The 18,814-nt window shown below is 42.5% G+C and overlaps 1 protein-coding gene and 1 long non-coding RNA gene across 7 annotated transcripts in view; one reads left to right on the forward strand and one right to left on the reverse strand.

Moving 5' to 3' along the window:
- LOC142655820 (uncharacterized) overlaps positions 1 to 18,814 on the forward strand; it is a 326,804-nt gene that overhangs the window by 149,011 nt on the left and 158,979 nt on the right. The window lies entirely within an intron of this gene.
- The window catches only part of NTN3 (netrin 3), a 68,986-nt gene that overhangs the window by 33,030 nt on the left and 17,142 nt on the right, over positions 1 to 18,814 (reverse strand). The window contains exon 2 of the mRNA XM_075830410.1: positions 14,586 to 15,568. Within this exon, the coding sequence (XP_075686525.1) occupies positions 14,586 to 15,546 (961 nt within the window). The 5' untranslated portion in view covers positions 15,547 to 15,568. The remainder of the gene's footprint in view (positions 1 to 14,585; positions 15,569 to 18,814) is intronic.

The following is an 18,814-nucleotide window of genomic DNA, read 5'->3' on the forward strand; positions in this document are numbered from 1 at the left end:
CTGGTCTTAAGGAATTTTGCATTAATAGAAGGAACTATATCAATTAGTTAGATCGTAGAGCAGCCACACAGAGTGTCTCTCGCACTGGAGAACCCAGCATGTCCATGCATTATATGCAGATCCCATTGATTTCAGTGGGCACAGTGTAAAGGCCCTTTTACATGGGCCAATTATCGGGCAAACGCTCGTTCATCTGCTGATTGCTGCCGTGTTTACACAGGGCAATTATCGGTAACGAGTGTTCTATGAATGAGCGTTTGCCTGATAATTGGCCGGTGTAAAAGGGCCTTTACCCTACTAATGATCAAATCTAAGATGATAATTTTAGATTTGATTATTAGTAGGGTTACGCTGTGTGTCAGATGCACATGCGATCTGCTAGTGCAAACACTTCAAATCTCCAAAGCAGACACTGAACAAGTAGAGGGTGCAGGGAGGTAAGATGTTCCCAAACCTGTGGCTCTCCTGCTACGGCAAAACTACAACTTCTAGCATGATGGGCGTTGTAGTTTTATAACAGCTGGGAAGCCACCGGTTAGGGAACACTGATATAATACACAGAGACACATGTTCCATGCTAATGATTTTGTTTCATTGGGTCATATAATATATGTCTGTGTATAGCTTTAGTGTAAATGGGTGTTTGTTTCTAAAACCTGCAGCAGACTCTATATACAATCTGTACTCCAGATGCTGGGTGTTCTCACTACCCCACAGAGCAAGGTGTTGCGGAGGTCAGAATGTTAGAAATGAAAGACACGGTGGAATTAATAAGAAGGAGGCAAATAGAAAGTCGGAGAAAAAGAAAATATTTTGTTGCGATTGCTAGCCTTTGAGGATCAGCCTGGCTGGTATTTGTGACTGGTTCTGGCCTGGTGTAGTATAATGGGCTTGTGTAGATTGTATGCCAGAGCTGTTATATCTATCATGCGCTGTGAAACTCATTTCTAATTTCAGACCATTTTACAGCTGTTGGGGGCCTGATGGCTTCATAGGCCACATGTGCTTTATAAAAACCAACAGTGAGGGCCCACACCTCCCCCCCCCCCACCCTCCTCCACCCAAACTCTGCAGACCATCTCCACCTCTTTAACTTTTTTTTTAGGGCAGGGTATAATGAAAACAAGATTTTCTTTAGCATGCTAGGCCCCCCACCCTTTCCCTCTCTCCCCCCTTCCTGAAAACCTTCAGCTAAGGTGCGAGTTTTTCCAGACATGCTGTGAAATTCATTAACATGTCAGAGAAATAATACAGCATCCTAAGAGAGGAGCAATTTATTAAGGAAAGGGCATTCTGTCCAGTCATGAGGTCCACCTCTCCAAGAGAGCGGCAGAACTGAGCGTGACCGGAACATAATCTACAACGAGCGGCTAAGATGACATTATTAGTATTACTTCACAGGACGGAAGCTGGGTGGTCTTCATCAATGTGTCACTTACAGCCAGTTGTGATGTTCGTTTACCATATAACCCTTCACATTTTTGATGAATCTTATGGGGCCTTACTGTACCTTCATATGTCTCTATCTTCGTTAGGATTCATGCAGAAGTTTTACCGAAAAAATCGTGGCATCGCGAGAATAATTCTGTAACGCGGCACTGCTCGTAGTGTTAAACAGCGGCACATGGAGTACCTACAGCGACCCAGTGCAGAGTTGCAGGGGCGCCATGTGCTGCCATACAGTCTCCTGCTCACTGCTCTGACATGTGCATGAGACCTACCTTAGTCAGACATAGACCTAAAGATTCCACATAAATCAGATGAACCGTCTAGTATGTATTCAAAATTGGTTATAATGTTCCTACAATACACTCTATATGTAGATATCTTACTTTTGGACTAGCCCATCAATTTCCGCCATGACTGCATTCTTGCATTGACCCACATGGGAAATTCCCTGTTAATATTATGGTGATAACAAGCAGAAAAAGTCAGACTTTCTAGTGTACAAGTGCTGGAATTATCTTTAGGAATGATCTCTCATGCACGCAACCGTATTATGACTCTTGACCACCTCCCATATGGTACCCTATAGGGCCCTACTGTACTGCCATGTGCTTTAAATTTCATACATATGAATCCAAAAGAAAAAAATTGTGGCATGCTTCATTGGATGCCGTAATATGAAGGTATTCTTCCCTAGAAGCATTTCTTTTAGGGTAGAAAATCTCCTTAACATGTGCTGTAGGCAGGTACACGGAGAGCCTACAGGTCTGTAGTACGGAGCAGCAAGCACACTCTGTAACTTGGTACAGGCTCTGCCAAGTGTATGGCCACTGTCTCCAGCCATTAAAGAAAATGCATACTTTGGCCTAGTTCACACTGAGTTTTTTGAAAGGCAGAAAAAAAAATCTGATTTTGAATTGCCAGAGTTTGACGCTTTTTTTTTCTCGCATCTTTTGCAGGGTTTTTGCCGACTGCTGTTGAATCTAATGCAAAAACCCATTGATTTTAATAGATCGAAGACGGAAACTTCTCGAAGAAAGAGCATGCAGCATTTGTTTTTTCCGCGAGCGGCCAGAAGCCGCCTCTGCCTCCCATTGAAATCAGTGGGGGACGATTTGGGCCATTTGCTGCCACTGATTCTGACACAGTTTACGCGGCAAAATCAGCGCCAAAACACCCTGTGTGAACTGACCCAAATTAGCAATACTCATGAAAATAATAACACCCTTTTAGGTGCATCAGGTAGATCAGATTCTTTGTATTGTAGGTATCGTGAACATGTCTAAGAGCAAATTCAGAAGGGAGAATGAAGAGGCTCGGCTAGTTCCTACTGATAAGTCTTTGATGTTCTGTGTTTATAGCACAAGATGTGTAGGACAATGTAAGAACGTCTTTTCTGCAATAGATACAATTATTTAGGGTGACTGTAGTTTCACTCGAACAGACATCATTACAAAACCAGCCTTATGTACGAGCTGCATGATCGTATAATCACAAGTCTAATGTTAGGTAATAGAGTCGCCCCAGCCAGCCAGCCAGCCAGCCCACCACCGCTAGTGCTATCATTGTGAGAAGTGTGTTTGTATGGACGCCTCACACTACAGCAAAGCTTGTGGTTTATACGGTCATAATTATTCTCTTTGGTAAACTTTCATTGTAAATAAAAATGTGATATTCATAGAGCAGGTTTTTCCTGCGGTTTTACAAGTCATTGGTTTTAGACTACATCGCCACAATTTATTTATTACAAGTTTATACGTCACACGTTATTAATGTAGGTGTTGGTTGCATTTGGCATCCAATGAGCTGCACAGTACGGCCATTGCTGTAATCACGATCCGTGATTACGGGAACAGATGGCCGCGGACAGTCACCTGCATTTGCGGGCCGTGCTCCTATTCTAAAGTATAGGAGCAGAGTCTGTAAATTAAAAAAATAGGACATGACCTTTTTTTTGCAAATCCTTTCTACGGCCCGGACACCTTCCCGTAAATATACGGGAAGGTGTTAGTGCGCCATAGAAATAAATGTATCCGTATCTTGATCCGCAATTGCGGATTTAATTTACGGTCGTGTACATGGGGCCTAAGACTTAATGCACAAAAACATATTACAGCTACGCACGACTCGTAATAGGGCACCCATAGAATTCTATAGGTGTCTCAGTATGCCTCCAATTTCATACAGAGCTTTTTGGGGGGCATTCTGTGACAACATCAGAAAAATAAATTGTAGCGTGCGCCATCAGATACCATTTTATGGAGGTTATTCTCCCCTGAAGGATTGCTAATAATAAATTGATCTGTTCTGGTAGTGTTAATGGTGCATTGGCTCACAACAGCAAGAAATGGGTTAAAAATCATAATTGATGTTACCTAACTGAGTGCTTTGATTTAGCTATATAGTTAATGGCATAGACTGTAATAACCCAGCAGGATTAATGGCCACATGACAAGCATTTAACATATTCAGAGAGAAGTCGCCGGTTTCCTATAGGAGAGTATAAATCACACACAGCGTTAGGAATTTTTAAAAGGGCTCATATATTATCTTTATCAAAACCCAGCGGAAACATTAGGAAAGACAAATGACTGCATGGTGCATAGAGGTGTGAGGAAGCAATACATTAAAATCACATCTGCGCCTTGCAGATTGGGTCTTAGAGACAGTGGGTTTTGAGTTAAAGTCCTATATTGAAAAAAAAAAAAAGTATGTATTTTACGGCTTATTCAGACGAGCGTGATTCTCGTCCGTGTCTTGTGTGTTGAAGCCACGCACAGCACACGGCCCCATTGATTTCAATGGGGCTATTCACACATGCGTGAGTTTTCACGCAGCGAGAGTCCGTTCCATGAAACTCACTGCATGTCTTATATTGGTGCATTTTCGCGCACCTAGTCGACCATTGAAGTCAATGGGTGTGGGAAAATCACGGACCGCACACGGATGCAAATCCGTGTGCCGTCCATGTTTCACGCATCAATTACATTTGGAAAAAAAAGTGCTTTTGAGTGAGTGAAAAGCACATGCCACACGCAAAGCACACTGTTGCAAAACGCAACGCACACGGACAGATTTACGTGCGTTTTTAACGTGTGTAAATATGTCACGCTCGTGTGAATGTAGCCTTAGATCTGTTCACGACAGATGCCATCTGTGCCTGGTGGTCCCCACTCATCTGTTGTGGTTTCTGTAGGTTTGATAAGAATATTTCACTGTCTCCAATTCTGCCAGATTTGATGGTAGGAATAGAGGCTCCAACACAATCGTGAATGAAGCCTTCTATCTCCTGGGCTGATGACATCTCTGTAGTCCTATGACACGGTGTCACATCAATCAGGGGTGTAGTTAGGGGTGGTTATGGGCTTGTGGAGCATGTGTGCTAGGGGAGGGGTTTGCCAACAAGCCCCACTGCCCAGTACTGTACATAGAAGAGAGAAGCCCCATAGAAAAGACCAAACTGACCATATTATTGCCGGGTTTTGCTACCCTGGAAAGCAGGTTCCAGTGTTTGTTTGCATTAGTGTATGTGTATATGTGTATATATATATATATATATATATATATATATATATATATATACACACACTAGTCCTTCTCAATGAATTAGAATATCATCAAAAAGTTAATTTATTTCAGTAATACAATTCAAAAAGTGAAACTCATATTTTATAGTCATAACACACAGAGTGATCTATTTCCAGCATTTTTTTCTACTAATGTTGATGATTATGGTAACAGTTAATGAAAACCCAAAATTTAGTGTCTCAAAAAATTAGAATATTATATAAGCCCAATTTCAAAAATAATTTTTAATACCGAAATATTGTCCTACTGAAAAGTGTTTCCAGTATCTGCCCTCAATACTCAGTCGGGGCTCCGATTCTGCATGAATTACTGCATCAATGCGGCGTGGCATGGGGGTGATCAGCCTGTGGCACTGCTGAGGTGTTATCAATGCGGCGTGGCATGGAGGTGATCAGCCTGTGGCACTTCTGAGGTGTTATCAATGCGGCGTGGCATGGAGGCGATCAGCCTGTGGCACTGCTGAGGTGTTATGGAAGCCCAGGTTGCTTTGATAGCAGCCTTCAGCTTGTCTGCATTGTTGGGTCTGGTGTTTCATCTTCCTCTTGACATTACCCTATAGATTTTTTGGCCAATTAAGTGCAGTGATACTGTGGTTATTACACCAGGTATTGTACTTTCGGCAGTGTGGGCAGGTGCCAAGTCCTGCTGGAAAATGAAATCAGCATCTCCATAAAGCTTGTCAGCAAAGGGAAGCATGAAGTGCTCGAAAATTACCTGCTAGACGCTGCGCTGACTCTGGACTTGATATAACACAGTGGACCAACATTGCTGCTCCGTGTCCAAAGTCTTGTTTTTAGATGAAAGTCAATTTTGCATTTCATTTGGAAATTAAGGTCCCAGACGCGACAATCCAAGTTGCTTGTGGTCCAGTGTGAAGTTTCCACAGTCAGTGATGCTTTGGGGGCCGTGTCATCTGCTGGTGTTGGTCCACTGTGTTATATCAAGTCCAGAGTCAGCGCAGAGTCTACTAGGACATTTTCGAGCACTTCATGCTTCCCTCTGCTGACAGCTTTATGGAGATGCTGATTTCATTTTCCAGCAGGACTTGGCACCTGCCCACACTGCCATAAGTACCAATACCTGGTTTAATAACCACAGTATCACTGCGCTTGATTGGCCAGCAAACTCGCCTTACCTAAGCCCCATGGAGAATCTATAGGGTATTGTCAAGAGGAAGATGAGACACCAAACCCAACAATGCAGACGAGCTGAAGGCCGATATCAAAGCAACCTGGGCTTCCATAACACCTCAGCAGTGCCACCGGCTGATCGCCTCCATGCCACGCCGCATTGATGCAGTAATTCATGCAGAGTCGGAGCCCCAACCAAGTATTGAGGGCAGATACTGGACATACTTTTCAGTATGCCAAGATTTCGGTATTAAATATCATTTTTGAAATTGGGCTTATATAATATTCTAATTTTCTGAGACACTAAATTTTGGGTTTTCATTAACTGTTCCCATAATCATCAACATTAAAAGAAAATAATGCTGGAAATAGATCACTCTGTGTGTAATGAATCTTTATAAGATATGAGTTTCACTTTTTGAATTGAATTACTGAAATAAATTAACTTTTTGATGATATTCTAATTCATTGAGGACTAGTGTGTGTGTCTGTGTGTGTCTGTGTGTGTCTGTGTGTGTCTGTGTGTTTTGTGTATATCTATTCATATATATAATCTATTCTATATCTGGAGGGGGATGGTGGATGGTAGCTCCAGGCGATTTGTATAACACAGCAATATTACTTTTTTTGTTGGAGAGGTACCGGTCTCTGAGATGTAATAAAATAGGTGTTTTGTGCTTTGCTACTTAAATTAACATAAATACTCTCCAGATATTCTGAACATGTTTTATTTTCTTATAAAAAGTAGCAGCAGTAGAAGATATAAATCAGATGTAAGCAATGTGTGCTGCTGCTAGGCTTCTGGCTGTAAGGCATTGCTGGAGGTTGTGGTTCCTCCGCAGCTCCCGAGGCACAGTCATCCAAGCATTTTTAGATAGTTAATCCATACTAGCCCGAAGAACATACACAATGTTTTCTGTAGGACAGCTGGAGTCTTGTTCCAACAGTGGCAGAGGGATTGGGTTAATTAAAGCAATTATCACTAACCTCATTGGTGATGTTTTTCTAACCTTGTTGGGGTTGCCCATTGCTTTTAAGAGACTATCCAAGGACATTGTAATGGCAGACATTAATCCGTAGCTGTGACCTTTGACTGACCTTGATATTGGACCTCAGTTGGCGTTTTACTTTCATGTAACAAAAAATTCCCCTAAACTCTGCAGAACATCACCAAATGCTCTCCGGCATACACTTAAATGATAGTGAATCTATTACTGACTAGGTCTCAGTTATTTAAAGAATAGTTAGCTATAGGATTTAGTTTGTTAGCGTTAATAAAAAAAAAAAAAAAAAATTCCTATTCCATTTGCTATCAGAAATTCATCTCTGCTCATAGCTGATCACTATATGTTAGGGTGGCAGTAGACAGTCTGATTCTATTTTAACACTGATAATCGGTCAAATCAATAGTGCCAAATTATTAAAAGGTGTCACTAGGGCTGTGCGGTTATGACCTAAACTAAAATAACGATTAACTTAACAGGTAACCTCAATTATGATTATTAAACGATTATTTAGACCGCACTCCTTTTTGCATTCTACGTGATTGAATTAATATTTATCTCCTGAGCCTGCAGTATGCTATTGTATATAATATACCCCCTGACACTGCCACACACAGTATATTGCCCCATAGAGCTCCCCACACAGTATAATTCCCCATAGCTGCCCCCACACATTATAATGCCTCTATAGCTGCCCTCCACAGAGTATAATGCCCCCATAGCTGCCCTCCACAGAGTATAATGCCCCTATAGCTGCCACCACACAGTATAATGCCCCCATAGCTGCCCTCCACATAGTAGAATGCCCCCATAGCTGCCCTCCATGCAGTAAAATTCCCCCATAACTGCCCTCCACAGAGTATAATGCCCCCATAACTGCCCTCCACGCAGTATAATGCTTCTATAACTGACTTCCACGCTGTATAATGCCCTTATTTCGGTTTCACTTTTTATTTCGATTATTTTTCGATAAATTGCCCAGCCCTAGGTGTCATGGAACCTGTGGAATAAACTGTCACTGGGTCAGCAGGGGGCGGTGTGAACCCACTTTTTCACCAAGGCATGGACTTGGGGCTACTTCGAGGAGCGGAGTCTAAGGGAAACCCGTTCCTTTAACCCCTGTACATGGATGTGGACTTTGCTGCAGGGGAACCCCAGGTCGCTACCCCAGAATATTCTCCCTTGGTGATGGCTGACGTAAAGGCAACTTGCATTTAAAGGCAAGTTAAAGTGTATGTTCACAAATGCCAGAAGTCTAGCAAGCAAAATGGGGGAGCTGGAGGCCTTGATACTGGAAGAAGATATAGATATAGTTGGTGTTGCTGAGACATGGCTGGACTCTTCACATGATTGGGCTGTAAATCTACAGGGTTTTACACTGTTTCGGAAAGACAGGGCAAATAGGAAAGGTGGTGGTGTATGTCTGTATGTGAGAAGCGATATGAAGGTGAGTGTGAATGAGACATTAGAGGGTGAAGATTGTGAGGAGGTTGAAACATTGTGGGTGGAATTACAAAGGGAGGTAAACACTGAAAAAATTACTTTTGGTGTCATCTATGGACCCCCCAATATAACTGAAGAGATAGAAGGTCAAATATATAAACAGATGGAGCGGGCTGCACAGGCGGGTACTGTTGTGATAATGGGAGATTTTAATTACCGGGATATTAATTGGTGTCATGGTTCGGCTTCAACTGCAAAGGGGAGACATTTCCTCAACCTGTTGCAGGAAAATTTTATGGGCCCGTTTGTGGAAGACCCGACTAGAGCTGAAGCTCTGTTGGATCTGGTCATTTCTAATAATGCAGATCTTGTTGGCAACGTCAATGTTTGTGAAAACCTCGGTAACAGTGATCACAATATAGTAACACAGGCTGGGAGGGCAAAAACACTTAATTTTAAGAAGGCCAATTTCCCCAGGATGAGGTCTGCAATTCAGGATATAGACTGGGAAGAACTAATGTTAAATAATGGGACAAATGATAAATGGGAGATTTTCAAATCTACTTTGGGTAATTATAGTGCAAAATTTATTCCTACCGGTAACAAATATAAACGACTAAAATTAAACCCCACATGGCTTACACCTTCTGTGAAAGGGGCAATACATGACAAAAAAAGGGCATTTAAAAAATACAAATCTGAGGGTACAGCTGTAGTCTTTGTAAAATATAAAGAGCTTAATAAAATCAGCAAAAATACAAAATGAAAGGCAGGTGGCCAAGGATAGTAAAACAAATCCTAAAAAATTCTTCAAGCATATAAATGCAAAAAAGCCAAGGTCTGAACATGTAGGACCCTTAGATAGTGGTAATGGGGAGTTGGTCACAGGGGATCAAGAGAAGGCAGAGTTACTAAATGGGTTCCTCAGCTCTGCATATACAACAGAAGAAGGAGCAGCTGATGTAGCCGGTGCCAGTGCTGTTAATCTATCAGTTGATATACTGAATTGGATGAATGTAGATATGGTGCAAGCTAAATTAAATAAAATAAATGTACACAAGGCCCTGGGACCAGATGGGTTACACCCTAGAGTTCTTAAAGAGCTTAGTTCAGTTATTTCTGTCCCCCTCTTCGTAATATTTAGAGAGTCTCTCATGACTGGTATAGTGCCAAGGGACTGGCGCAGGGCAAATATGGTTGTCCCTTTTTTCAAAAAGGGCTCTAGGTCTTCGCCGGGTAATTATAGACCAGTAAGCTTAACATCAATTGTGGGGAAAATGTTTGAGGGGCTATTGAGGGACTATATACAGAATTATGTGACAATAAATAGTATTATAAGTGACAGCCAGCACGGTTTTACAAAGGACAGAAGCTGTCAAACCAACCTGATTTTGTTTTTTTGAAGAAGTGAGCAGAAGCCTAGACAGAGGGGCTGCTGTGAATTTAGTGTTTTTGGACTTTGCAAAGGCATTTGACACTGTCCCCCATAGACGTCTAATGGGTAAATTAAGGACTATAGGTTTAGGAAGTATAGTTTGTAATTGGATTGAGAATTGGCTCAAGGACCGTATCCAGAGAGTTGTGGTCAATGATTCCTACTCTGAATGGTCCCCTGTTATAAGTGGTGTACCCCAGGGTTCAGTGCTGGGACCACTATTATTCAACTTATTTATTAATGATATAGAAGATGGGATTAATAGCACTATTTCTATTTTTGCAGATGACACCAAGCTATGTAATATAGTTCAGACTATGGAAGATGTTCGTGAATTGCAAGCTGATTTAAACAAACTAAGTGTTTGGGCGTCCACTTGGCAGATGAAGTTTAATGTAGATAAATGTAAAGTTATGCACCTGGGTACGAACAACCTGCATGCATCATATGTCCTAGGGGGAGCTACACTGGGGGAGTCACTTGTTGAGAAGGATCTGGGTGTACTTGTAGATCATAAACTAAATAACAGCATGCAGTGTCAATCAGCTGCTTCAAAGGCCAGCAAAATATTGTCGTGCATCAAAAGAGGCATGGACTCACGGGACAGGGATGTAATATTACCACTTTACAAAGCATTAGTGAGGCCTCATCTAGAATATGCAGTCCAGATCTGGGCTCCAGTTCATAGAAAGGATGCCCTGGAGTTGGAAAAAATACAAAGAAGAGCAACGAAGCTAATTAGGGGCATGGAGAATCTAAGTTATGAGGAAAGATTAAAAGAACTAAACCTATTTAGCCTTGAGAAAAGATGACTAAGGGGGGACATGATTAACTTATATAAATATATGAATGGCACATACAAAAAATATGGTGAAATCCTGTTCCATGTAAAACCCCCTCAAAAAACAAGGGGGCACTCCCTCCGTCTGGAGAAAAAAAGGTTCAACCTGCAGAGACGACAAGGCTTCTTTACAGTGAGAACTGTGAATCTATGGAATAGCCGAGCGCAGGAGCCGTCACAGCAGGGACAGGAGATGGCTTTAAAAAAGGCTTAGATAATTTCCTAGAACAAAAAAATATTAGCTCCTATGTGTAGAAATTTTTTACTTCACCTTTCCTATCCCACTTCCCCTTTCCCATCCCTTGGTTGAACTTGATGGACATGTGTCTTTTTTCAACCGTACAAACTATGTAACTATGTAACAGGTGCAGAGTGGTCTGGTGAGCAAAATGTCAGTGAGGGCTGCAAAAGGGTCGTTGCGGGTAATGTAGCAAATAGTCAGGGCAGGCGGCAGAGGTTCACCATGAGTATGGTAGCAAATGGTCAGGGCAGATGGCAGGCACGAATGGTCTAAGGAAAAGGCAAAGGTCAAACACTAGGTTAATAGATGAAATAGCATTAACACTAGAGGACCCAAATTGCTCTGGCAATGAGTCCAGAGAGGGAAGAGCTTTTATACCTAGGGTCAGATGGAATTTCAAATTTTGGTGCGCGCTGGCCCTTTTAAGAAAGCAAGGGTGAGTGCGCCTGCACTTGGACCCAGTTTAGAGCAACGGCGGCGTGGGCAGCCGAAAGACAGAGAGCAGCGGAGTGACGCTGACCGGGAGGAAGAAGACGCTGGTAGGAGATAAGTATGGGGGAGCGGACACCACGACAAAGGGGTTGTTCAGCTATAGAAATAAGGGAATGATTTTCCAGAAACAGCGCCACTCTTGTCCATCGGCTGTGTCTGGTATTACAGTATTAATATAAATGGGGATGAGGTGCAATACCAGACATAGCTTATAGACAACTAGTGTCTCTGTTTCTGGCAAAATTAGACCAGTTTTTCTAAGCTTGGACAAACCCTTTATTGATTTGGTACCATCGATTTTTCCTCCGATTAGCAGATACCCCCGAATGATGGGAATTAATGTGTATTGTGGCCTTCCGACTATTTCTTGATAGCAGGAGAAACGAGAATTGGCCATGTTGGATCTCAAAATGCCTGATGATTTTGTTGTGCCTGTAGATAAGACTTTCTACCTCTCCTCATTGAACTAAATATCTTCGCTAGTGCGCATGTTCAACCTCCCATTAATTTCAATGGGAGGCAGAGGTGTTCTTTTCCTGTGAGCGGAAAAAACCGCTCCTGGGGAAAAAGAAGCGTCATCCCCTTTCTTCAGGCATTTCCGTTTCTGACCTCCGAACTACATCATTGGGAGGCAGGGAAAGCAGTTTTTGCTCAATGGCCGCGGCCAGAAATTGTGGCAAAGAGGGTGCAGGCAGGTCCAAATCTGCCTTAAAATTCCTGAAGGAATTTGGAGGCAGATATTTTCCGCCAGCAAAAAAACTCAGTGTGAACTAGGCCTAAAGGCATCCACTCATACAGTAAATACTGAGCAGCAATGCTGTAAACATAGTCCCTCGGTACAAAGATAATTGTAGAGGTCATTATACCAACTCCTTGATGTAAAACGCTGCTGCTCTGCCAGGCATATGCAAGTTTGCTATCAATATTGGCAACAATTTCCACTTCATTAAGATTCCTCAGCATTTTTCAGCGGTTGCCAATGGCAAGAGTTTTGGAATTTCTATAATTAACAGATAATAAACCAATTAACTTTACAGTCCAGACTGCGGAGCACAATGTCAGCGTGTTGTTATGAAAATGCATCTGCGTTATGAACGCGCAGGCACGATCTGTATATATGACTCAGAATCTTAAGTTTCTCAGGTGTAGGGTTTCCTGATATTGGCACAATATCACTAATTTTTTTTTCCTGGCCACTGTTTGATGCTGCGAGATACCGCCCACACAGATGCTTCCTTTTCAACTGAGTAGAGACATAGGGAGAGACTCCTTGCAAGAGGACCTCCCGCTAAGACTAGAGAGGATTCCTTTAATTGGTGCTAATTAGAGCATCTGTTCAGAAAAGCGGATGAGGTGTCATTGTTAAAAAGTTACAGAGAGCGTAGGGTGGGGGGTATTCCCCTGGAAGAGAAAAGACTGTAAAGGCTATATAGTTGGGGAAAATAGGAAAGCAATACAATATATCATGATAAATAAGATCACGCGTGACGTAGGAGCAAGTAGGAATTAGGAAAATTCTGCTAGAAATGTATGGAGCAAAATAGAACGGCAAGAACCCAAGAAGGACATGATATCGAAATTAAAGGGGAAGTGAAAGTTTGCAGAGAATAAAAAAAGACTTATTCAAAAGAGCGATGAATGGACAGCAAAAAAAAAAAGGGAAACTGCATGGAATTAAGATGGCGTAGGGATGGGTTGGTGATGAAACGCATGCTTCTAGTAAGGTAAGGAGAAAAGAGACAGGCTGCATGAAGTGTATAGAGAAAGGACAAAGGCTTTTGTGAAGAGAGAGACTCATGCTGTATGGATGAAAGGGAAAAAAGCACAGATCATAGGGAAGAGACAGAAGAGAAACCGACTAGGGAACACAGAGAAAAAGTCATGAGCTACAGATCATAATCTATACAATAGAGGTCCAACACCCTTTCCTGGCTCACAAGCCACTTCCAAATATAACAGATAGTGTTACCCTATTGTTAAAGGTGTTGTCTCATCACAGATAAGCCCTTTAATACGGGATCTGACACAGCAATCAGCTGATCGCTGAATGCCATGCTCACGCGACCCTTGGCATACAACTGATTATGTAGGGGGAAATTGCCATAAGGGCCTGTTCCCATCTGGGTTAGGAGCCTCCGTCACAGATCTGGTCCAAAATGGCAGAAACAATAGCACAGCATGCTGAGCTATTGTTTCCAGGAAAACAGTGGACACCATGACGCAAACCCTACAATGCGTTCCGTCTGCGCTGATCGTGTCCATCATGCAATGGAACTGGCGCTTCCAGTGTTTTCCTTCTACTCCTCTGATGGAGCAGAGCAATGGAAACACCGAATGCTGATGTGAAACTGGCCCTAACCCAATCATTTTCATTGATGGGACAACCTCTTTAACTGCCAGTGATTTGGTGACCTTGGTGCCAAGTTTTCATTAATACTATGACATCACTGGTGCCTCTAGTGGAGATTAGTATCTGCAGCAGCCACCAGCTGGCGAACCACTGGTTGGGGAACTCTAATATTTAGAGAATAAATAAATACGTTAGTAAGTTATAAAGATTAGATTGGGAAGTAGCACCTGCGAGTAGACAAGAATTCAGAGGTCAGATTATTATCAAGGTATTGGCAACCTCTGAAGAAAGACAGCAAGGATGAGCGTACATGACAGCTAACTTGGGTTTATAAATTGAACTAGTTTTGCCTTATGAGGAATAAAAACTTGGCTTGTGCATGACTATAGAGTCAACGAAATATAATCTAAATATCTGTAATTAGTTGTTGTAAACCATGAATCATAAATCCGTTATACCCTTCAAGGCAATATTTATCTTTTCAAGTCTTATGAAACTTTGACCTTTTAAATGTTTTTGTGTAACTCAAATATTCAAGACTTTTCTTTGGTGAACAAAGTAAAAAAACAAAAGGGTTTGGAGACAAATCAATTTGCATTTCCATCACACACTTACCCAGGCACTCATTGGCTTCTCGGGCATTGGCCCTCTGCCATGGTCGGTCATAATGAAAGGCCTTGCATCGATCACATTCTGGTCCCTCTGTATTGTGCTTGCAGTCACAAACTAACCGTCCCTCTTTGTCTTTGCCACAGCGAGAGGCATGCCCATTGCACTTGCACCTGCCACCCACTTGAAACTCTCCAACTGAGTAGAAGAAACCTGGACCATCCTCAGATACCTCAGAATCTCTGTTCCCTTGGAGGTGGGGACGGCTGAAAACCACACGGATATCAGTAGCAGTCACCCAATCCTGAAGCACAGGACTGTTGTCAAAATCTTGAGCTGAGGGTCTTCCATCTAAGGTGCTAAAGGCTATAAGGCCTCCAGTGAGTGGGTAAAGATCTGTGTGTCCATCAGTACACAGTGCCTCTTGCTCGTTTTGCTTGGTGACACTAGCACGGCTAGGTTTCCCATACAGCCGGCGGCACTGTGATGAATAATACTGGTAAGGAACCCAAGTTTTGCCATAATCCATAGACTTGAATATCGCCACAGACTCAGGCCGAGGAGAACAGAACTGTAGACTGACGTATGTCACCTCAAACTTCTTTCCCAGTGATAGGGTCAGGCTGACATTTTGTGGTGAATAACGTGGGAAACTTTCTGACCTCCAGCAAGTCATGTTCACTGCTGAGTTAAGGTCAGTCAGATGGGAGGGCGGGTGAGCCTTCTTTGGATCAGAAGCATCACACAGGCGGGTGGCTGGGCGTCCACAAGTGCTGGAGGCTTGGACTTCTTTTCCAAAGGCTGCGTTAACGAACTCAGGCACGCAGCGACGCGGAAGGCTATGTTCATCATAGCAGGGGTCTGGGATTGGGTTCTGTGGTTGGCCAGAAAAAGGGGCCGGTGCCGATGCCGATGCCGAATGAAGCAGCACAGGAAAAAATGAGAAAATGAGTAACAGATGAAGCATCTTCGGAAGAAGCAACACAACCCTAAAGCGGGAAAAGAAACAGCTTATTAGTATATTTGATCATGCTTATTCCAATAACAAAGAATAATGTCTTGATTGTGAGAACATACATGTCAATCAAACATCCTGTCCATGCATCCTCCTATCTCATTGCCATTAAAAACAGAAATGTACCAATTCTAAATTACAGATAATCTCAAACCTATCTATACCTATACTGTAAGGGGTTGTATGAGATTAGAGAAAAAGGTCTAAATATTTCTTTTTAGAAACAGCGCTACTTCTAGCATGGACTGTGGCTGGTATTGCAGCTCAGTCCCGTTCCAATAAGTAATGCAATACCAGACACAGCCTATGGACATAAGTGGCGCCGTTTCTGGAAAAAAAAAGGGAGATCCTTTTTTTTTTTCCAATCACCCAACACCTAGTGCCCATAGACATTAGATTGTCAACATTGCAGGTCTGCACATACATATCTAATATCTATTACCACTAAATGCACACTTCTGTGTAGCACTCCACATTTGCGTCGCCAGGGTTATCCGTATAAGGAACCATATCCCTTTACAGCAAAGGGGTTAAATGTGCCAGACGTCTCTCTCGCTCTTTCTTTTAAGAGCACATAGTTGAAAGGTTGCCCAGCTGAGATTAAAAAAATAACAGTCAAAATACTTCCAGTACAAAAACTAAACATAGTTATATATACGGAATATGATGTGATCATTGTGCCAAAACTTCTAGTTACAGACTGATACACCCCAGAACTGCTGGAAACAGCCCCTCAAAGACAGATACACCCCAGATCTATTCATCACAACTCCTGAAAGACAGATAGACCCCAGATCTACTTCTAACAGCCCCACACAGACAGATACACACCAGAACTGTAAGAGCTTCATATAAACAGGTATCATTTACAATGAGAGAAAAAACTGGCGCAGTGGTTAAAAGCGCTGGCATTAAACCAAAGACACACTGGAGGCTCTAACATTACTCCATGTGTCAAATCATTTGTGACCTTGAATGACGCCTCATTTCCATTTATTTTGTGGGGGAAAAAAAAAAAGATTGTAAGCTCTTCGTGGATTGTATCTATACATGAAATGGCTGCAAGAAAAATATATTAGCCGCAGTGCCTCAGCCGTGGCCATAGTACAGAAATGGCAGAGCCGGGAGTCATTCCAAGTCCCAGCGTCCTTTGCATCACGCATACAAAGATTTGCAGTCTCCTTCCCTTCTTTTTGTGGAACCACTATAACTGATCCGTGCAGGACAGAGGTCCCCAACCTTTTGTAGGTTGTAACCGAAATTCACAGAAGTGCAGCAGATGGTGTTGAACCACAATGAATATGAAAAGAAAAAAAAGCCTATCCAAAGATATGATTTGGTGATCTGGCTTTTTATACTAATACCAAGTTCTAGTAATGCTAAGACAATGCTGGTCCCACTAGAGCCACTAGTGTACAATAGTATCTGCAGCTGCCAAAAGTTGGGGAGCCACAGACGGGCGGCCTGAGAGCCACAGGTGGCTCCCAAGCCACTGGTCGGGGATCACCGCTGCAGGGTGAGCATATGTGGAGGGGGCCCACACATGTACGCTATAGGACCCAGCAATGTTTAATTTACCCCCTATACCTTAACAAGTAGACAAGTCAGAAAAACCAATATTATAACGTTGTAGGTTCTAGTTGGTTTACCCTTCATGGCATGTTGAGTAGTAAAGAGTTTATATGACAGTGGCTCAGTGGTTAGCGCAACTGCCTTGTAGCACTAGGGTTCTCCATTTGCATTCAACCAGGGCAACATCTAATGGAGTTTGAATGTTCTCACTTCTCTTTTCCAGGTACTTTTGGTTTCCTACCACACTTGTATTGGTATAAAAAAAAAAAAAATGCAAAAAATGTGTTAAAATAAACTATAGGTCTCATGGGCATGGCTCAACATGGCAGGTATCTATGAAAGGCTAAAGAGTGCCCTGGCACACCCTGCTCCAAGACACGTGAAGCTTCTAATCCTATACTGGCAAATAGCTGGATGATCTCTCTGAAAGACGTTCCAACAGTCAGGACTGGGACCTTTAGCTAAACCGGATAGTGACCTTAGTAAATGTAAGTAACGGAAAAAAAGCCCCTCCATTGATATTAGTTGCTCATCAGAGAGGCTTATAAAGCGTGCTGCTAGGATCGGGTGCAGATGGCAGCGGCTATATTGAGGAATATACCATAGAACCTATATGCACTTTTGTGTGCTTTTGTTTTATTTTATTTTTATTTATTTTTTTACCAAATAAAAGTAGTTTTTTTCCAGTGAGCCGCTACTATAATCTCCTGATGATTGGTGATAACAAAAGGGAAAATCTCCAGTTATTACATAATCTTACATTGATGAAACCTTTATTGCACACCAGTGATAATTGGGCTTGAAAATTAGAGAAGGCAAATAATTAAGGCATATTCACTATACATCTATTGTTCAATCACAGGCGTAAGATGTTCATAATACAGCTGGCTTCTAAAAAAAAATATTATGTAATGGAGTTACTGGCAGCCATTTATTTACTGAAGAAATACAAATTTTTGGGAACTGAATCAAAATGTTTATAAAGTCTATTTACTAAGAAACATTGTTCTCATCTTCCAGCAATCTGTAGTTATCCTTTCCCTCTCTCTAAATGCTCAGAAGCCTCCTCAGTCCCCAAAAACTCCACCTAGTGAAAAACATTAAAAAGAAGACAGAGGAGGGGGAGGTTGCAGCTGCAGTCTCTTTCACTCTCTCTCTTAGGCTGGGTTCACACAAGCATGTTACGTCCATAATGGACGGAACGTATTTCGGTCGCAAGTCCCGGACCGAACACACTGCAGGGAGCCGGGCTCCTAGCATCATAGTTATGTACGACGCTAGGAGTCCCTGCCTCGCTGCAGGACAACTGTCCCGTACTGTAATCTTTTTTTCAGTACGGGACAGTAGTTCCGCGGAGAGGCAGGGACTCCTAGCATTCTAACATGCTCGTGTGAACCCAGCCTCTCGTCTCTCTCTCTCTCTCTCTCTCTCCTCTCTCTCTCTCTTCTCTCTCTCTCTCCTCTCTCTCTCTCTCTTCTCTCTCTTCTCTCTCTTCTCTCTCTCTCTCCACTCTTTCTCCTCTCTCTCTTCTCTCCCTCTCTCTCTCTCTCTCTCTCTCTCTCCCCACTCTTTCTCTCCAGTTTTTCTCCTCACTCGCTCTCCACTCACTCCCCTCTCTACTCACTCTTTCTCTATCTCTACGCTCTCT

Source organism: Rhinoderma darwinii, chromosome 6, assembly GCF_050947455.1.
Source record: "Rhinoderma darwinii isolate aRhiDar2 chromosome 6, aRhiDar2.hap1, whole genome shotgun sequence".
In the NCBI taxonomy this organism is placed as follows: domain Eukaryota; kingdom Metazoa; phylum Chordata; class Amphibia; order Anura; family Rhinodermatidae; genus Rhinoderma; species Rhinoderma darwinii.